General features: G+C 37.3%; 1 protein-coding gene across 2 annotated transcripts in view; it reads left to right on the top strand.

The window, feature by feature from the left end:
• Window positions 1-21,817, top strand: part of mop (tyrosine-protein phosphatase non-receptor type protein myopic) — a 289,765-nt gene that overhangs the window by 215,218 nt on the left and 52,730 nt on the right. For both annotated transcript variants that reach the window (XM_090387729.1, XM_090387730.1), the window contains exon 20: window positions 7,696-7,760. In XM_090387729.1, coding sequence (XP_090243855.1) covers window positions 7,696-7,760 — 65 coding nt within the window. The remainder of the gene's footprint in view (window positions 1-7,695; window positions 7,761-21,817) is intronic.

Here is a 21,817-nt window from a genome sequence, read left to right as displayed (position 1 = left end):
AAAGTAATTCCCTATCCTATTAATTAAAGAGTTTGAAAATAACTGTAAATCCATATTTTTCAGTAATTCTTTTTATTTTGTACCCCTTTAGCCTCTTTGATTTGGTGACATTCACATCTTAAAGAGACAACCCTTTCTTCACATGTAATATAAAACTTTGATCTGTGTGGTGTTCTTGAACTCTAAAAGTTGCTTTACATTACACTCCATATGGTTCTTCTCTTTCCTTTTAATGTTGCTTACTTAACATTCAAAGGCTTTTCATTATATGCCTTAGCATGCCAACCTGTATGTAACATGATAAGACTAATATATACTTACTGTAGGATTCTGTGTCCCCCCCCCTAACAATTTTTAATTACTCCATTTTTTCTTCTCTGCTCAATTGTTTGTTGTTATAAATAGTTTGTAATTGCAATAATTGTTTGTTGTTATAAATAGCTTAGTAACTTTTAGTATTACTTCCTTCTCTTAAAAATGTTAGTTGGTCCTACTGAAAAGAATTTTTAGAATGCTTTAAGCCATTGTTAACACCTTTGCGAAAACAAAATTTTCTTGCTTACTATTGACAGTAATTTTTGAATAAATCCTATGTCAGTGCACAGAAATAAGGTATCACTCTTATACTGTATTTCTAATATTCCTTTTAATTCATGAGATTTATTTTCTTTGCTCTTAATTTATAATTGAATACAGTGCCTCTTTGTGCTATTAGTACAAGCATTAGTAGAGGCATACGATGCAAGAAAGCAAGATTATGCCAGCATCAGCCAAAAAAAAAAAAAAAAACTCCCATTTCACCCTCCGTTCGTTCCAAATGCCTGTCCAGCTCAGCCTTAAATTTATTTAGGCTATCAACTTCCACAACAAAAGATGGAAGTCTGTTCAACCAATCAACCACCTGCTGGCTAAAGGCAAATTTCCACATGTCTATTCTACAACTGTCTTTCCTCAATTTGAATCTATGCCCCATCAGGTTCTTAATCTGAGCAAGAATCCCATCAGCATTCAGCTTGCTCAACCCATTCAAGGCCTTATACACCTCAATCAGATCACCTTGCAGGTGCCTACTCTCCAGGCACTGCAATTTGCAGAACTTAAGCCTTTCTTGGTAAGAGCACCTCTTTGTTCCCCTCACCAATCTTGTTGCCCTTCTTTGTGCTCGTTCTAGCAACTCCACATCCTTCTTAAAATGAGGCCTCCAGACCTGTACACTGTACTCTAGGTGTGGCCTGACTATTTCTTTGTATAAAGGGATAATCACCTCTCTGTCCCTACTAGCAAAATTCCTACATATATCATTGACAAGACTCCATGACCTGCCCTGGTGCCCGTCTGTACTGCTCAGCAAACTTCATATTTGACTGCACAATTACCCCCAGATCTTTTTCACTTTCCACTTCCCTGAGTGTAGTACCACACAGTTGGTATTTCTCTTCAGGTATTGCTACCCATATGCAGTACTTTGCATTTGTCAATGTTAAACTTCAGTTGCCACTTCTCAGCCCATTTGACCTACTTATCTAGATCCAGTTGCAGTAGCATACTGTCGTTAACAACCCTGCCAAATTTTGTATCATCTGCAAACTTGGACATTAATCCTGATATACCTTCAACAATATCATTGATGAATACACAAAACAACAATGTGCCCAGCACTGAACCCTGGGGAACTCCACTAATAATATTTGTCCATGAAGAGTAGTGTCCATTGATGACCACTCTCTGCTGTCGCCCACTCAACTATCCCTTTATCCATTGTAGCAACTTACCCTTAATGCCATACCTCTCCAATTTATTCAACATTCTTCCATGTGCAACAGTATCAAAAGCTTTTCTGAAATCCAAGTATATGATATCAAAATTATTTTTGGCATTGCAGGATCATCTGAACAAGACTGCAGTAATAGTTAAGACACAGCATGGGTTTGTTAAAGGGAAGTCTTGTCTGACCAATGTGATTGGATACTATGATGTGGATACTATTATTGGATACTATGATACATTTGTGCACTTCCAGTCCATGGGGACCTCGCGAGTCCAAGGAAGTTCTCATAATTATGGCTAAGGGTTTGCTTACTTCCTTTGCTTTCTTCTTTAATATAACTGGATAGATCCTGTCCGCCGCGGGTGCCTTTTTTATGTTTAACTTCAACAATTTCTCCTCCACTTTACTCTCAGTTATTAAAAAATCACTTGGAACCCTGTTAGATTTTGATAAACTTCTGGCACTCCCCTTATTGAATAACTCCTCACGTGTGAATGTAGATGCAAAATACTCATTCAGTTTATAGCTACCTGAGAATGATCATCAATAGTCAACCCATCTATGTTAAGTGGTCCAATCTGATTCATCCCTTTCCTTCTAGAGTTTACATAAGTAAAGAACTCTTTGCATCCTTTGCCAAAGATTTCTCTTAATGTGCCTTCACCTGCTTAACCTCCTTTGTGACTTGATTACAGACTAGTTTATATCTTCCATAGGTTTCTGTGTCACATGATACTTTATATGCATCCCATACATTTTTTTCTCTGCCACGAGCCTCATTAATTCATCTGACCTCCATTTAGGCCTGAACCTTGAACAGTATTTCTTAGTTGGGATGAAAAGCCTAGTAGCCTCCAAAATTAAGTCTCTTAAGGCTTTCCATTTAGAATTCAACGTTGGTAACATCAGTTGATCCCACTGTACAGAATTTAAGAACTGTCTGAGACCTCTGTAGTCACCTTTATGAAACAACAGCCCTTCCCTTTAGCCTTGATGGTAGTTACATCTTTAAGTAATTCCAACATCAGTACATTGTGATTACTGTCACCCAGTGGTTCCTTCATCTGCAAATTCGTAATGCAAGAATAATCACTGCTGATAATCAGATCAAGAGTATTACTCCTTCTGGTTGTCTCTTGAACCTGTTGCTGTAGAAAACAGTCATCCAATAAATCTGCAAAATTTTGCTAGTGTGCGAGTGACCAACCCAGTTACAGTTAATATCTGGAAAGTTAAAATCCCCCATTATAAGACATTCTGATTTACTGGCCGACTCTATTTCTGTGCACAATTGCTCATTATATTCATCAGATTCATTAGGCCGATAACACACACCTACTCATTTTTCCTTTCCCAGTGCTTATGTCACACTAAACAGACTCAACATTGCATTGTCCACCAACATCAATTGGATGTACTTCCTTAGATTTAACAACTCTTAACACAGCCAATATAATTGGTCCTTGAAGTTGTCACAGACATTCTCTCAGATACGCCAGACAAGCTGTACTTGCTACCTGGGAGTCTAAAACGCTGATGGAACTGATATTCGGGTGACACTCAAAGTCAAGTGGACCCAATTTCGGCGAAGTCCGGACGGTCTGTGACAGCCAAATTCTCTGCTTGCACCTTCACAAATACATGGTGAGTTACCACCCAGGTGTGAACCAACGTAAGCAGGGGTCGAGGTGTGGCGCCCACACCACATGGAGGAACGCACCCCTCTATGTTACCAGGCAGTACTAGGTGGTAGATGACTCTCATAAACCGGTGCAATACCACCAATTTACTTATTGGAGGCTTGAAGTGGTGGAACCCATCTTTAGTCTCTAGAGCTAAGTTCCGGTCAACCTTTCCCTATCTCTTCCATCATGCAGTATAATTGATGACTTTTGAGGTTATGATGAACATCATGGCGAGATCCAATATTCCTCACATTTCGAGGGTACAGCTCTAAAACGGTGTTCGCAGCCTGGCCGCTAGTTAGTACACCGGACTGAACCTATTGGTAACTCTCTAGGAGTCTTCCAGATCAGCTAGTGTATAACCTTGCTACCTCTGCTCTGCCAGATAGTGACTGGAGGAGGTCTGAGTAGTGTGTATGTGGGGGGGGGGCATTGTTGAGGCCATGTTATGTCAAGGATCTGGGTATATTCTTACCATGTGTAAGCCATATCCAAAAATTTCATTACTTCATGCAGCATGTCCCACTCACTTTTTCCTACTATTGAATAGACCATGAATTGTCAAACTAAGTAAAGAACTTAGTTTGAAAATTCAAACTTATCTGCAAAAAGATCTAAAACTCCCAACACTTCCTAATTCATTTCACAAATATACGTGGTCTCAATTCTAATCTCAATGATGTCCATTTCCACTTGCAGTCTGCCAAACCCCATGTACTTTTTCTGACAGAATCTCAGTTATCAGTTGATTGAACTACTGCTCATCTCAGATCCCAAATTATTCGCTGTATGATTCCCTTTGCCTCAAAGGTGGTACTTGTGCATATGTCTGTTCTGATATTCCCTGTCAGAGACTTGGCAATTGGAAATCTCATCTCTTTTATCTTCTCTGGCTTAAAATCTCTCCACCTCATTGTGTCAAATTCATCTGTTGTCTCTACCATTCTCCCAACTCCACTAATCACTTGGAGCTCTTTGACTACCTCTCTTTGCAACTTGACTTTCTCCAGTCCAATTTTCCTTGGTGATTTTAACGTTCACAACTCCAGCTGGCATCCGTTTTCTAGTCACATCGAACCAGCTGGTCGAGATGCTGAGGCTTTTGCAATTACTAATGACCTTGCACAGATTGTTCATTTACTACAAGAATACCGGACAATCCTAATCATACAGCCAATACGCTTGATCTTTTTCTCACAAACAACCCTTCTAAGTACACGGTCGAAGTGAGAGGTCCTTTAGGCACTTCAGATCACAACTTGGTGATTTTCCCTTCTCCAATGGAACCTTTATCTCATGGCTATTCCCGACCTCGTGTTGTTTGACATTACAAGAATGCAAAATGAGATGACCTGCGAGACTTCTTTTCCTTGGTCAGATTACTGTTTCAAAACTTCTGATATCAGTGTTTGCTCAGATCATGTCAGTGAAATTATTCTTGCAGGAATGGAATCCTTTATCCCACACTCCACTTTAAAATCTCGTCCTTTATCTAAACCTTGGTTTTCCAATAAATGTGCTAAGGCTGTTCAAGAGAAGAATGTTGCATATCGTAATTGGCTTGTTTCTAATTCTTCAGTTTCATTTTCTGCCTACACCAAAGTTCGCAACAATTGTAAAGCAGTTATTAATCAGTCCAAACTAGAGTTTGAACAGGCTAAGAGTAGAAAACTTCCTTCTTGCCCTAATGGTAGCCGAGCATTCTGGTCTCTTGCCAAAACTATTGGCCGCAACTTTTCCCCATTTCTGCTCCCACCTCTGTCCAAACCAGATGGTTCTGTTGTCACTTCAGTCAAGGATAAAGCTGACCTGCTAGCATCCCATTTTTCTTCCAACTCATGTATTAATGATCTTGGTAAAACACCTTCCACCATTCCCAACACGCTCCATTCAATGCCTCCTGTGGTCTACCGTCAAAAGGATGTCAGAAGGATTTTGAGGAATCTTGATGCTAAGAAAGCTCCAGGTCCCGATGGTATTTCTCCACTTGTTCTCAAAACCTTTGCTGCTGAACTTACTCCTTTTCTTTACCGCCTTTTTTCACTTTTTTATTCCAGGGGTGTTTTTCCTTCTGCTTGGAAATTTGCTCATATCCAGCCAGTTCCTAAAAAGGGTGACAAATCCCTCCCATTGCAATTACTTCTACTCTTTCTAAAGTAATAGAGAAATCAATTAACCGCCAACTCTTAAACTACCTTGAAACCTTCCATCTGATCAACGATCGCCAGTATGGATTCCGTCAGTGTCGATCCACTGGTGATATTCTGGCCTCTGTTACCCATTTATGGACTAATTCAATGGAAAGGTTCGGTGCAATACAAGTAGTTGCTCTTGACATCTCAAAGGCTTTCGATTGTGTTTGGCATAAAGGTCTTCTAAACAAGCTTCCATCTTATGGTTTGCCAACTGTTTTTTGTAATTGGTTATCCAGTTTTCTCTCTGATCGCTCACTGAGGGTTATGGTAGCTGGTTCTCTGTCTTCTAACTTCTCCACTAATGCTGGTGTCCCCCAAGGTTCAGTTCTTTCCCCCACTCTTTTCCTCTTGTATATTAATGACCTTCTTCCATTGACTAGAAATCCTATCCATAGTTTTGCCGATGGTAGCACATTGCATTCCACTTTCCATTTTGAGAAACCTTGTCCTGCTCGATCAGCTTCAGCTTCTCGAATATCTGCTACCAATTCCTTAAATGCCGATCGTCAGGTAATTCTCCAGTGGGGCAAAGACCACTTAGTTGATTTCAACCCTTCTAAAACTCAGTCTTGTCTTATATCTTGCAAAAAGGATTCTTCTGCTCCTATGCTTATCTTTAGTGACACTCCGATTTCTAGGCAAAATGATATATCTCTTTTGGGGATTACCCTGACTTCTAATCTCTCTTGGCACAAGCACATTACAAATATTGCTTCCTCTGCATCTAAAAAACTTGGTTTTCTCTTTCGTTCTCGGCGTTACTTTTCTTCCAAACAGCTGCTCACTCTGTATAAATCGCAAATCCGCCCTGCCATGGAATATTGTTCCCACATCTGGGGTGGTGTCCCCAAAACCTCTCTCAGGCTTCTTGATTCCATTCAGAAGAGGGCAGTTAGGTTAATTAATGATTCATCTCTAACAGAGTCTCTCCACTTGCTGTCTCATAGACGTACTGTTTCTGCTGCATGCCTCTTCTACAGATACTTCCATGGGCACTGTTCTTCTGAATTGGCTTCTATAATTCCCACTGTCTCTTTCAACAGTCCGAACACGTGCCGCCACCAGCCAACATCCATTTACTGTCCAACTTCAAACTCACAGAACCAACTTTTCATCTTCCTCGTTTATTCATTCAACTGCCGTTTTCTGGAACAACCTTCCTTCATACGTATTTCCTGAAAATTACAGTTTACAGAAGTTCAAGTCCAATGTCAACAAATAGCTTCTTTTGTCTTCTCGACCTCCAACCCAAGCACGGTACTAAGTACTATAGGTTCTAATACCTCTCGTGTTTGGGATTTACATAAAAAAAAAAAAAAAAAAAAAAAAAAAATTACATGTCCCTTGACCCCAACAGGCCTGGCTCCTGGGGATCCCTCATGGGTAAAGAAAGCAGTAATCTGATAAAGTACATAAAATTGTTGTTTGAAGGGTGGTGATAAATATACAGACAGATGTAAAACTGACTAGTTTCCTAGTCATCATAGGAATCATCTAGGCTGAAAAGGTGACCATCTTCCCATGTGTTAGGCTGGCTTTGAATTAGTAATTTGAGCATGGTTTAGATGTCCCGTGTACTCAGTCAGTGATATAGTATCGTCTGACTGGCTAGTTGTTGAACTTCGGATATCTGTGAGTAAGAGTAATTGTAAACTAAAAAATAAAATAAAATAGTTGAACAGGTGATTTTACTTTTACTGAAAATATTAAAACAATGGACTGCTTAATTATACTTGTACATATCTATATAAAATCTTCTCTAATGATAATTATTTCACCCGTCTACCCTTCCCTTCATTTGAAAATTGGTGTGCATGTTTTTCCCATTGTGTTTTGTAATGTCAGGTGAAGAATGTGGTCTGTTTCACTTGAAGCATGAAATTTTATTTGTATGTAATGAAAAATAATAATAATAATAAAAATTAGATTTGATTTTCAACAACAGTGCAGTTTTCAATTTTGCTTAAATTTTTCTTTTGCTTAGTTCTGAAATGAATTGTTTTACCTTAATTCTTACTTTTTTTTTTCTTTTTTTTTTTTTTTTCAGATGACACCAATAGAGTTGAATTAAGCTCTATGAGGAATGATTATGTTAATGCCTCTCATATTAAGGTAAATACAAAGCGTTATTAAAAAATTGTGATTTACAATTTTTTTTTCTTGTTAATAGCTTTCGGTATTCTAGAATATCAGCTCTGTATATAAAAGGAGCATTATATGAACAGGAATGAAAAAATTCTTGAATTGCCATCTAATTTTTCATTAAGAGACATCAGGCGCACATGATCTGAATCAATATGTCAAATCAGTTAAACCATAACTTGTTCAATTGTTCTGGTTTTCAAGGTTAGCTTTTATCTTGCATGCAGCTTCAAAAATTATTTTCTCTTTCTTCCCATAGAATAGCAAAACAAAGGTCTAAAACAAATTCCTTAAAAACCTAAAAGTAGTATAATATTTCTGAAAGGACTTATTACTTCTCAGTGAGGAAGCTTTTACACAGTCCAAAACAGAAATCCCTCACAAAACTGAATAGGAATAATTAGGAATTTGACCAGGTAACTTACTGGTCAAGCTTGTTTGCCGCTTCTGCACTCTAGCACTGCTTGCCCGTTAAACAGACAGTAGGTGTTATCAGTCTGGAGCAGAAGTTAAGAATGATATATTGATTGACAAGTAGGCATAGCAGACAAGTCTCACTTTCCCTAATCGGACATGGCCTAATGAATGCTTTCCGTAATGGTGAAAAAAGATCAGGTTACCCCACTTCCATGGGAGCTTGATCTCCTCCTGAAGTGGAGGGGTTAATCTGACCTTTTTTCTTTATAATGGGTAGACTAGTGGATATTTTGTTTATTAACAAAATATTGATTTTTTTTTATTACTGTATTTTTATTTTGTTGTACAATAATATGCCCTAATGAATGCTTGCCATAATGGTGAAAAAAGGTCAAGTTATCCCCACTTGAATCCCATGGGAGCTTGAATCCCTCCCAAGGTGGAGGGGATAACCAGACCTTTTTTCTTTAGACTCATGGGTGGACTAGTGGATAAATTGTTTAACAAAATATTAATTTTTTTATTACTGTATTTTTATTTTGTTATTTTTGTTTATTTTTAAAGACACTCGCATGGATACACACATATCATAACGTCAATCAATACCTCAGTACCTATTCGCAATATATATACAGCAGGCCCTCGTCATAACGCTGTTCGCTTTATGTTGATTTGCTATAACGGCGTTCTTATATTATAACCCGTATCTGACTATAACGCTGTCACAAATCACTATAACACTCTTTTACCAGCGTACAGAAGATTGCATTTTTGGCATATTTAATGAAAATGTTTCATCTGATGGAGTCAATAGCTTGAAAATAAATAGCAAAACAGCATTAAAATGTTTTCCACACCAACTTGACAAATTTTTCCCATTCTCAGTGAAATTTTCTCGCACTCTAATTTAATTGCAATACAGTGACTTGTTACGTAGTTCCAAGATCAACATTTTAAAAAATGATCAAGTATATTGCTTGTAATATTTGTGTTATATGCATTTAGCATTAGCATTAACATTAGTAGAGGCATATGATGCAAGAAAGCAAGCTTATTCAGCATCAGCCAAAAAAAAAAAAAAAAAAAACCCTCTCCCATTTCACCCCTCCGTTCGTTCGAAATACCTGTCCAGTTGAGCTTTAAATTTGTTTAGGCTATCAACTTCAACAACAAGTGATGGAAGTCGGTTCCACCAACCAACCACCCGCTGGCCAAAGGCAAATTTTCGCACATCTATCCGACATCCGTCCTTCCTCAATTTGAATTTATGCCCTCTGAGGTGATTATTCTGAGAAAGATGAAGAATCCCATTGGCATTGAGCATGCTCAAACCATTCAAAGCCTTATACACCTCTATCAGATCACCTCGCCGGTGCCTAGTCTCCAGACTCTGTAATTTGCAAAACTTAAGCCTTTCTTCGTAAGAGCAACCCTTTGTTCCATTTACTAATCTTGTTGCCCTTCTCTGTACCCGTTCCAGCAGCTCTACATCCTTCTTGAAATGAGGCCTCCAGACCTGTATACAGTACTCAAGATGTGGCCTAACCATTGCCTTATACAAGGGAATAATCACCTCCTTATCCCTGCTAGAAAAATTCCTGTATATCATTGACAAGACACCATGAGCTACTCTTGCAGCTCGTCTGCACAATTACCCCCAGGTCCTTTTCATTCTCCACCACTGTCAGTGTAGTACCGCAGAGTTGATACATTGCTCTGGGGTTACTGTTACCCATATGTAGTACTTTACATTTGTCAATGTTAAACTTCATTTGCCACCTCTCAGCCCATCTGTTCAACCTTTCCAGATCCTGTTGCAGCAGCATAGCGTCAGTAGTGTCCTTAACGACCCTGCCAACCTTTGTATCATCTGCAAACTTAGACATTAAACTTGATATCCCATCATCAATATCATTCATAAACACCGAAAACAACAATGGACCCAACACTGAACCTTGAGGAACTCCACTAATAACATTAGTCCACGTTGAGCAGTGTCCATTGATTACCACTCTCTGTCTTCTGCCACTCAACCATCCCCTTATCCATAGCAGCAATTTGCCTCCAATGCCACACTGCTCCAATTTGTGCAGCAGTCTTCCATGTGCAACAGTATCAAAAGCCTTTCTAAGATCCAAATATATAATATCAAAGTTATTCCCTGCATCCAGTTCTTTTGTGACTACATCATAGTATCCAATCAAATTGGTCAGGCAAGACCTGCCCTTAACAAAACCATGCTGCGTCTGAGCTATAACTGAATTCTTGTCTAGATGATCCTGCAGTGCTTCTTTAACCAGTGCCTCCATTAATTTACCTGGAACAGAAGTTAAACTAACAGGTCTATAATTACTTGTGTCAGCCTTTGATCCTCCTTTGTGAATTGGGGTTACATTTGCACATCTCCAGTCTATGGGTACCTCCCCTGAGTCCAAAGAAGTTCTCATAATTATGGCTAGGGGTTTGCATACTTCCTTTGCTGCCTCCTTTAATATAACTGGATAGATCCCATCCACCCCAGGTGCCTTTTTTATGTTTATCCTCAACAATCTCTCCTCCACTTTCCTCTCGGTTATTACAAAATCATCCAGCTCACTGCCAATGTTTACTTTACCTACATCATTCTCCTTCCTGAATAACTCCTCATGCGTGAATGTAGATGCAAAATACTCGTTTAGATTGTTAGCCACCTGAGCAGGATCCTCAACTGTTGAACCATCAATATCCAGTGGACCAATCTGATTCATCCCTTTCCTTCTCGAGTTCAAGTATGTAAAGAACTCCTTTCTGTTTTTCTTTGCATCCTTTGCCAAGGATTTTTCGTAGTCTGCCTTTGCCTGCCTAATCTCCTTTGTGACTTGGTTACAGACCAACTTATATCTATCATAGGCTTCCATGTCACCCATTAATTTGTATGTATCCCATGCATTTTTCTTCTCTGCCACATGTCTCATTAGTCCATCTGACAACCATTTAGGCCTAAACCTTGAACAATATTTCTTAGTTGGTATGTAAAGCCTGGTAGCCACCAAGATTAGTTCCTTGAATGCTTCCCATTTTGAGTTTGCTGTTGGTAACATCATCAGTTGGTCCCACTGTATAGAATTTAAATACTGTCTCAGACCATCATAGTCGCCTTTACGAAAACAAAAGCCCTTCCCTTTACCTCTGATGGTAGTTACCTCCTTGAGTAAATCCCACTTCAACACACTGTGATCACTGCCACCTAGTGGTTCATTTATCTGCAGGTTCTTAATGCATGAAGAATCACTACTGATAATCAGATCAAGAGTATTGCTCCCTCTTGTTGCCTCACGAACATGCTGATGTAGAAAACAATCATCCAATAAATCCACAAAAGCCTTGCTAGTGTGCGAGTGACCAACCCACAAATTCCAGTCAATATCTGGGAAATTAAAATCCCCCATTATAAGACTCTCTGATTTACTGGCCCACTCTATTTCCCTGTACAATATATTATTATACTCATCAGAGTCATTAGGCCTATAGCACACTCCTACTCTCAATTTTGATTTCCCTATGCTTATGTCACACCAAACTGACTCGACACTGCCCTGTCCATCGATGTCAACTGGCTTCACTTCCTTTGACTTTATGTGTTTCTTAATTAATATCATAACCCCTCCTCCCCTCCTGTCCTGTCTATCCTTTCTATATACATTGTATTCCCCAAATTCCAGTTCCGCATTACTTATATCTGTGTGACACCACGTCTCTGATATCCCAACAATATCTGCCTTTGATGTTTTGAGCAATACCTCAAATTCATCAAATTTATTTACCAAACTCCTAGCATTGGTGTACACGCAGGTATACATGCACCTGTTTCTATTCTTAGCTACCCTAACACAACCCATGTGTTTACTTGTAACGCAATGACTACCAGCAGTCTCTGAAATATCCTGCATCTTGTTTTTCAGACTTCTGCTCATTTGAATAGAAGCAGTGCAAGAATCACTTCCACCTCTGCCAGTGGCTACTGTTAATCTATTAGTCCTTGTATCCCCCCCAACTAGCAGTTTTCCGACCCACCTAACACTGCCTCGACAGCATCAGCAAAAATTCTTGCACCCTTTCTATTTAAGTGTATCCCATCCCTGTAGAAGCAATCTCTCCTGTTAACAAGTACAGTCCAGGCTGAAAAAAATTCTACCCCTTGAGCCTTGCACAATCCCTCCAGGGCCGAATTGATCGACAAGGCTCTCATCATATACTCCCTCCTATCGTGTCTGGGCAGAATTGCAGACACTTTCAAGTTCAACCCTAATTCACGGCTTTTTTTCAACAGTGACCTGTATCTGCTAAGTAATTCCGCCGGTCTCCTACTCTTAATATCATTAGTGCCAACGTGTACAACTATATCACCCTTTGTGCCCTTAAAAGATGATATCCGCTCTACAACGTCATCAACCTTTGCCCCTGGCAGACATACCCTGGTCCTATTCCACCTATCCTTTTTACAAAGTATGTTCCCCGTTTCCCTGACAATAGAGTCACCAATAACTACTAGTTCCTGTGGGACCAGCGCATTCTGCCTAGGGGGCTGCCCCTGTGTTGCCTGATGACCAAGTGCAAGCTCTGGCGTTGATGTGGGCAGCTGAGAGCTTGATGGGCCCCTCAATTTATTTCCTTCGAGGGCATCCACCCTGTCCTTCAAGGTCTCATAAAGGCCCATAACAACGCTGAGTTGTCGCCTGATTTCCTTGCACTCCTTACATCGTGCACACACAAAGACATCCCCCTTGGCAGTATCATGTCCCGTACCCGACTGCTCCGCAAACATCAAGCAAACAGTGCATTTTAATAGACTGTGATTCAGAGGGCAACTGCCCCCCTCAGTTCTCCCCTGAACCACAGCACTCCCATTAGCTTGAGCCTTTTGCTTTGCTGCTCTGGTCAGTCATGATTCCAATTTAATTCAATAAAATTTAAAACAAAAATTAAATCCTTAAGTTATATCCCAAAACAGTTATGTTATATATATATATTTTTTTTTTTTTTTTTTTTTTTTCGGTATCTAGTGTTCCCTTTATACAACTTCCGTATCACGTGTACCACTATAGTATTTATCCGAAGTCTAGTCATCACTCAGTACAGCATTGGACGTTGTGTGTAATGGACAGTTTACTTGAACATTGTATCATAATTAATGCAACCAACTCAGTTGTATTTTTGAAGAGTTAATATTGGTGGATAAGAATGAAAAAGCAACATCTGAACACAGTATGAAGACTACAAATGTAAGAAAAAGACTGAATTTGAAAATTAAATTAGATGTTTTGAAGCGAATCAATTCCAGTCAACGACAAGAGGATGTGTGCCATAATTTAGGACTGGCAAGTTTAACTATAAGAACAATTATAAAAAATAAAGAATTATTTTTAGCAGCGGGAAAGACAACTGTTCCACTGCAAGCAACTAGGACCAGGCCAGATATTAGGATTGAATGGAGAGACTTTAACTAATTTTATTGAAGATAATATCCAATGCAGAATTCAGTTAAATTAAATATTATAAAAAAGAGGGAGAGAGAGAGAGAGATTAGCCAAATGATGATCTGAAGAAAACTCACCTAAAAAAAAAAGAAAAAAAAAGTGGAACCATTTAAAACTAGTAAAAGCTGGTCAAATAGATTTAAAATCCAGGGAGAAGCCACAAGTGCAGATCAAGAAGCCAAGACTTTCAAAAAAGAACTTGTTAAAATTATTGAAGAGAGGTATGTGTTAGCTTCTCAATAAGTTTTTAACATAGATGAAGCAGGACGTTTTTGGAAATGAATGCCTAAAAGACGTTTCATATTGAAAGAAGTAAAAAACATGCTGTGTTTGAAAGCAGCAAAGGATCGATTGACTTTATTGTTGGGTGGTAATGCTGCGGGGGATTTAAAATTGAAACCCCTTTTAGTTTATAGGAAGAGGGCCAACCCAAAATCGACACATTTTTCATGATTAAATTCATGATTTTAATTGGAATTTTAAGTTTAATTTTGATATGCAAGTAATTACCGCATAATTATATATGTATGTAATGCAGAATATTTTATATGTACAAATATTTGAATATTAAATATTTTGACCAACCTTTGTGCATCTTTTCACTACCTTTTATTATTGATTAGGCAATATCCTATGGCACCGACCGCAACTCACAAATACATAGCTTACCTTATGGGAAAGCGGCGCTCACTTAGCGCAGATTCACTTAGTGCTCTGTTTTTCTAGAACAAATTATCAGCATTAAGCAGGGGTCACCTGTACAGTGGATTCCGGTTAATCGGGGCAGCCGTTTATTTGGGAAAAATCTTAAAGAACAAAATCCAATCAAGAAAATTGCCAGGCAGCATTTACTTCGCTTAATTGGGACAACATGCCATTTAATCGGGGGGCAGGAGCCCACAGCACTCGAGATTACCCTACGATTGTCTCTGACCATACCACATGGTTCGTTCGGATCAGCCCCTGTTTGTTGGGCTTTTCTCTTAGTGCAATCTATTATAAACAGATAGTAAACTCAATCTTATTGAATTTGCAATAATACCGACAGCTGGAATTCTGTGGGTTTTTACATTATTAAGTGAAATGTATTTACACTTCTATGAAATCTTCAATCATATAAAAAAATTAATTTTTAGAATCTTCTCTTCATTCCTATTTTTTTAGCTTCGTAATTTGTTACTCCATTCTCACTTGCACATATCATGTTACTTGCATTTGTGTATGCCGTGTTCTTTGTTATTGATTGCTTATCTTTTTTATTGTTTTAAATTTTAATCCCCACCTACAAATGTCAGTGAACAGAAATATCAATTAGTTATTGTGTACATTACATTATTACATTACATAGTACATTACATATTACATTACGTATTAATTAAGCTATGCACGTAAGCATAAATTTATTTTTATTTTGCTAACCTGTGGAAAATATTCTTTTGATTTTCACGTATCATTTAATTTTTTAAATTGGTATGGTAATAAAGTGTAAACTTGTACAACATACCGTCGGTTATCCAGAATAATTTATGTCAGACCTCTTCCAGATAATCGAACAAGAAATTTTTCCAGTGAGATTAAATAAATTTAATCTAATAAATCTAATAAAAATAAATTTAAACTTACCTTACGATTAAATTAAGATTAATTAAATAAAAAATATTATAAACCAATCTTAGAAAACAGAAACATCCATCCAGGCATATTTATGATTTTTATACAAAACAGGAAAATTAGAAAGATTTTTAAATGCTCTCGGTTTTTTTCAACTTACCGAGCACGTCCCTGTAGTATTTGCACACACAGCAATTGTAACTTGCTCTTTTCTCATCTTAAAACTTGGTGCAGACATTTCTCTTTTAGTGGCTAGGGTTTTTCTCGGTAATGATTTCTATAATAAGCCTGTCTTATCAACATTATAAACATTTTCTTTCTCTTAATTTGCTATTACTGAAGCAAACTGACTTCTCAAAGGACACCGTTGCCGATTCGTCTGCAGAAAGTTTCTCTCCTTGAATATCTAGTTCACATATACCCTTGTCTCAGTTCAAAGTTTTTCAGCCAATCTGTGCTTGCCTTAAAATCTTCATTACCTATTAATTTTCAATTAAAATCCAATGCTTTTTCACCCAGTATTGGGCCAGACACTGGTTCACCTAAACTTTGCTTCTGAAGAAACCACAAATAAAGTGCACTCCTAAAGGATTTTCAGATTTCGGCATCATCTTTTTCCTGATAGATCCTCCTTCACTATCCATAATCGACACAAATTCTGTTATGGCATTGGAGTTTTTCTTGATGTCGTAAATTGTTGAAGTCCCACACTTTGGAGAGATTTCCTAAATTTTCACCTTTTCTAATTCTATTAATAATTTCCATTTTTCGTTGCAATGTAAAACTGTGCATTTTCTTTTCGTTCTCATTTTACTGTTAAAATTGAGAAAAATAATAAATCGTACAGTTTCGGGCCAATATTATTCTTACTGAATCTGGAGCTAAACTAATCTGAAATTCACTTGAGGTTTCCAAGAAAACCAAGTAGTCTGATATTTTTCTGAAGCTCATTTCTGAAGGTCACAGAATTCTAGAGGCCACAACCATAAAACAGTTTGCAGTTTTAGGTATATTGGGCTTTTTGTTTGTAGAATCTGCTATAAATGGATAGTAAACTCGATCTTTCGCTTATTAGAATCGAAATTCAGTTTGCAAACGTGACCACTATAACCAGAGCTTACTGTACTACCGTTAATTAAAAAAAAAAAAAAAAAAAATAGATCAGCCTTTCAAATTATTTCAGATATCTGATGTTCTACTGTACTTAATATATCTTTACTTTTATAGCCTATGGATAATATTCCTCCTATTTTTAGTTAATTAGAATCACTGCTTAATAGAATTAAAATTCAATTCACAAACGTGATTACAATGACCGGCGCTTACTACATATCGTATAGTGAATAGTACTTTACCTATAGTGAGTCCATCGTTACGTGATTTGATCGTACAGAAAATCAATCGTAAAGATGTATTTTTAACCATTTATGTGAAACTTTGCATAATTGGGGCAGCCGCTTAATCAGTCCAAAATGCACTAGTCCCGATGTGTCAAATAACTGGAATTGACTGTATATATAAAGAATCTTAAACGTAATGAACATAAAAATGAATGGAGCAGTGTTTTTTCATGAATACAAATCGTATAGTTGGACCTCAATAGCTATTTGCAATTTTATTAATAATATTCTGAAAAGTATCTTCATGGTTTTTCCCATAAATTTGATGCCACATATATTCATTCATGTGACCCGTCAACATATCTTTACAGTTGCCATTTACTCTTTTAGTCTTTTTCTTTTTGGCTTCGATGCTATTCGCATGTGTTCCTGTATTTGAATCTGCAAACTGTTCCTTATGCTTCACCGTTAAATGTTTGTAATTCTTTTTTCTAAAGCCATAATACCACTATATCCACGCCATTCATCTGTTATGATGGTAGTGTTTTTCTTCACTACTTTTCTAATAATGCGTAAAAGATTTTGCTCTCCGATTTTTTATGAATTTCATGATGAACATGAATTTTGATTTTCTTTCAAATACTCCAAACGCCCTTTTCTTCTTAGCAGTTAAATTTCGTCCTCTGTAATATTTTGGTTTTACCAATACAGTTTGTCTACTTCCACAGTTTCCCCAATCCACCCAACTTAATTGCTGTTACTTTCACAATCTCCAGATGGAACGCTGTCGTGGTTACTGGCGTGCACATTGACAAAAGTATGTAATATACATTATCTTTTTAAATGGAAGTTTTGTATTTTCCATAAAACTATCTTTTAATAAAGAAACTCATACAGAACATTTTTTACAATGCCATAACTTTCCACATGACTTTGTGATTCAGTGAATTCAAAATAATCATTGCACTTAAAACAGTAAAATTTCAGACTTATTAATTTAGTTTTCATCAAAAAATGAAGCGATGTTTTATTTTCCTTACAAATATCTTCCATCTTTAAAAGATTCATCGCTATTATTACCTGTTTACCATTCATTACAAAACTAATTATAGCCATTCTTTACTCATAAATACACATCATAATGACAACCAATGACTACACAGTACCGTGTTGTCTGTCACGCTCACCACCAATCATTTCATCGCATGTTGCATCTACATGTCAATCAATATATCTTTCTCGACTTCTGCTCTAGACCGATAACACCTACAGTCTGTTTACTGAGCAAGCAGCGCTAGAGTGTGATAGCGGTAAACCAATTTTCCCAGTAAGTTACCCAAAGTTTACTCACATTGGCTTTCTTTGCCTTTGCCAAAAATACTAATGGCATAATTAAGCAGTAAGTATGATTAAAGTATTAAGGAAACAGTATTTCCATCTGTTGGTTACAAATTGCAAGTTATTTCATTATTAAATACTAAACATTCTTAACAAATGTTTAGTGGAATTCCATTTTTCCTGATTTTATTTATTTATTTTATTTCCTGTTCCCAAGCAGTTGATTCATTTTGCTATCCCTCCCATTTTTGTTTCAATTTCTTTGCTGAAAAATCTTGAAAACATTCTGTTTCTTGTTCTCTCAGAGCAGTGTTTTTCCTACTAGACTGTACTGAATCAATGCATTATGCACACATATATATACTGAAATCTTTAATCTTAAAAATTCAAGACATGTAAATTAAAAAATGTCCTTGGAAGTAATCTTTTTAAATTGTGAATGAATACAAATGAATCCATTTGATTAAATGAATACAAAGAAGGAAGACAATAAGATTAGAGCATACACAATGGATATGAGAAAGTCATAGATAACCCACTTGATATTGCTGAAAGATGAACAAGTACCTCACATTGATCTTAACAGTTGAAAAAACCAGACCTTTTGTGAAAGGAAAAAAGCATTAGTGAAGCTAAGCAGAATGTAATTAATGATATTGAAATTATAGAAGATTATTTATTGGAAAACTTTCAAAGCTAAAGGTAGGTAAGGCTCTTGGAGTTAATGTCACATACCCAGTAATTTTGTAGGAGGAGGCAGGAGTTTATCAAACTATTAAAATTAATTACGAGGGCATCATTGGACTTGGAAATTTTCTTTGAATTGGAGAAGTGCCAACAAATTGTCAGTCCATAAAGTAGTTCTAGAACAAAGTGAGTAACTACAGATCTGTAAGTCTAACTTCATGGTAGTGAAAATTGTAGAAGTGATAATTAAATGAAATTCTGAATGAAACAGCATGGATTTGTAAAGTAAAATCCTATAACTGATTTGGTTAGCTATTTTGAAAGTCACTCATGAGTTGTAGGTATCAAATAATTTTAACATTTTTTTATTTGTACTTTTAGTAAACCATTTGACTCTGCCTCACACAAGAGGTTACAGTACGTAAGTGGAAACATGTTGGTATCAAGTGGATCATGGAATGGCTAAAAATTGCTAAGTAGAGGGTTTGATTAATAGTTATTCTTCAGATTGGGCTTTATATAGTAGTTTGCTGGAACTGACTTCCATCTGTTGTTGTGGAGGTTGATAGCTTAAATAAATTTAAGGCCGAACTAGACAAACATTTGGAGTGACCGGATGGGCAAAATGGGAAGAGGGGTTTTTTTTTTTTTTTTTGGCTGATGCTGTATAAGCTTGCTTTCTTGCATCATATGCCTCAACTAATGCTAAAGCTAATATTTTAAAAAAAAAAAAAAGTGGGGTCTTCAAGGATTGGTGCTGGGACTATTGTTTTTGATTTTCTAAACTGACATTGAAGAGATATAGGAAGTAATGTCAAACTTCGCAGATGATATCAAGATCAGAAGAGTGGTTAATATTAGTGGCAATGCAAGAAAGCGTATACAGCATCAGTAAAAAAAAAAAAAAAAAAAAAAACCTACCCAACTAATCTGTCCATTCCCTCCAATACTTTATCTAATTCTTCATTAAAAAATTTATTCAAACTATCCACTTCCATGATACTAGATGGTACTGTGTTCAACAATTAACTACCCATTGGCAGAAAGCCAATTTCACACATCTGTCCTGCAACCATCCTTCCTCAATTTAAATTTATACTCCTCATGTTGTCTGAGAAAGAGGAAGAATGCCATCAGTATTTACCTTATGCAATTCATTCAAAGCCTTAAGCACCTCAATCAGGTCTCCTTGCAAGCTTCTAGTTTCCACATGCTGCAATTTGCTGAACTATCTCCTTTTTTTGGTAAGAGCACCCTTTTGTTTCCTCACTAATCTCATTGCTGTTCTCTGCACCTGTTCCAACAGATCTGCATCCTTCCTAAAATGGGGCTTTCAGACGTGTATGCAGTACTTAAGACATGGTCTACCCATTGACTTATACGATAAGGTAATCACTTCCTTATCCCTGTTGGCAAAATTCTTGTAATATCATTGACAAAACCCCATATGCTGTCCTGGCAGCCTATCTGCACTGTTCAGAGAACTTTGTTCTGACTGCACAATTACACCCAAGGTCTTAATAAACAGTGTCAGGCAGCACTCCTTTAGAATGACATGGATAACTTCACAAATGATCAGAAAAGTGGCTACTGTGTTTTAATGCTGTAAATTGCAAGGTTTTGCACTTGGATAGTAGTTGAATTACAAACCCAAAATAACTTATACATTATGAGGAGTTGACTTAAAGTTAGCATGAGGAAGAGCAAGATTTAGGGATTATGATCCATGTAGACAAACTTCTTTGTGCAGTATAGACAGCACTAGTGAGGAGGACTTATCAGTGATTTATGGAATGTTTGTGTGTAGAGATAGGGAGAGCATAATCCCACTTTATAAGGCAGTGGTTAGACTGCACTTGGAATATTGTATCCAGTTATGAAGATCACACATCTTTGAACCATTTCTTGAAATGGTTCAAAGATGTGTGATCTTCATAACTGGATCCGAACAGATGTCAGTTTCATAATAATAGTATCCGAGCAGATGTCAGTTTCACATCGATGTCACTACTACTCACTTCAGTAGCATGTTGGTCATGGCCACTAAGTCTCACTCTACCCTTCAGAGTATGCTTTCCTAGAGAACTACAGGCTGCAGTGAGTACAGTCCTCCATAACCCCTGCAGAATAGTACTCAGTTGAACTACCAATGTGGGACATGTTCTGGCCCTCACCCAATTTTTCCAGTTCATCCAATAGGTGTTCTGTAGATTCAACTCATGATTCATAATCCATAGGCCGTTCTAACTTCTGCACATTCATGTCTTTAAACCATTCTTCAAAAGCACTGGTGGTATGGCATGGGACATTACCCTGTTGAAACAAGCATGACTCTGTACCAAAGAACTTGCACAGTGTAAATAGCATGGAATTGTCCAAAATGTTAATGTAAGCATCAGTGTTTGTGGTTGCCTGCACAACTAACAAAAGTCCTAGGTCATGCCATGGTAAACAGTACCACACCATAACTTCCATATGATCAGAATATGGTTTAGCAAGATATCACTCCATAGACTAGACTTGATTTCTACTGCTCTGTGGATCAATTATAGCATTTGTTGCACCATGCAAGCTAGTATTGCTAATTACAGTTGGTGAATATCTGGCTTATGTACTGCCACTCTCACATGAAAACCTGAGGCTGTGGAGCTCCAAACATAGTATGTTCATGCAGACGTCATCCCCTGTTATTACCTTAAACTCCTGGTTGTTACTACTCTTCCAAGTACCTTCTGGCCATGGAGTGAGCTTCCATGGTCTTCCTGGTCTTCTACTGCAGAACAGTAGTGATACTGTCAACAATTGCATGAATTGATAAGCCAGCAATGTAATATCCAAAAATAACATCTTTCTTGAAATCAATTCAGTTTGGCTCTACATGCCATGATTAGAACAAGTAACTTCAAACATCCCTATGGATAAAGGGATAGTTAAAGTGGCAGAAAACAGTGATTATAATGGGCACTGCTCTTCATGGACTAATGCTATTAGTGGAGTCCTTGGGGTTCCATGCTGGACCCTTTACTGCTTAATATTTATTAACAATATTAGTAAGAGCATATCAAGCTTATTATTTAAGTTTGCATCTAATACAAAGGTTAGCAAGGTGATTAATGGC

This window comes from Mastigoproctus giganteus, chromosome 13, assembly GCF_048544385.1.
Source record: "Mastigoproctus giganteus isolate SK-2022 chromosome 13, ASM4854438v1, whole genome shotgun sequence".
In the NCBI taxonomy this organism is placed as follows: domain Eukaryota; kingdom Metazoa; phylum Arthropoda; class Arachnida; order Uropygi; family Thelyphonidae; genus Mastigoproctus; species Mastigoproctus giganteus.
Note: the sequence above shows the minus strand (reverse complement) of the source record. Positions and strands in the feature narration are given on the sequence as shown.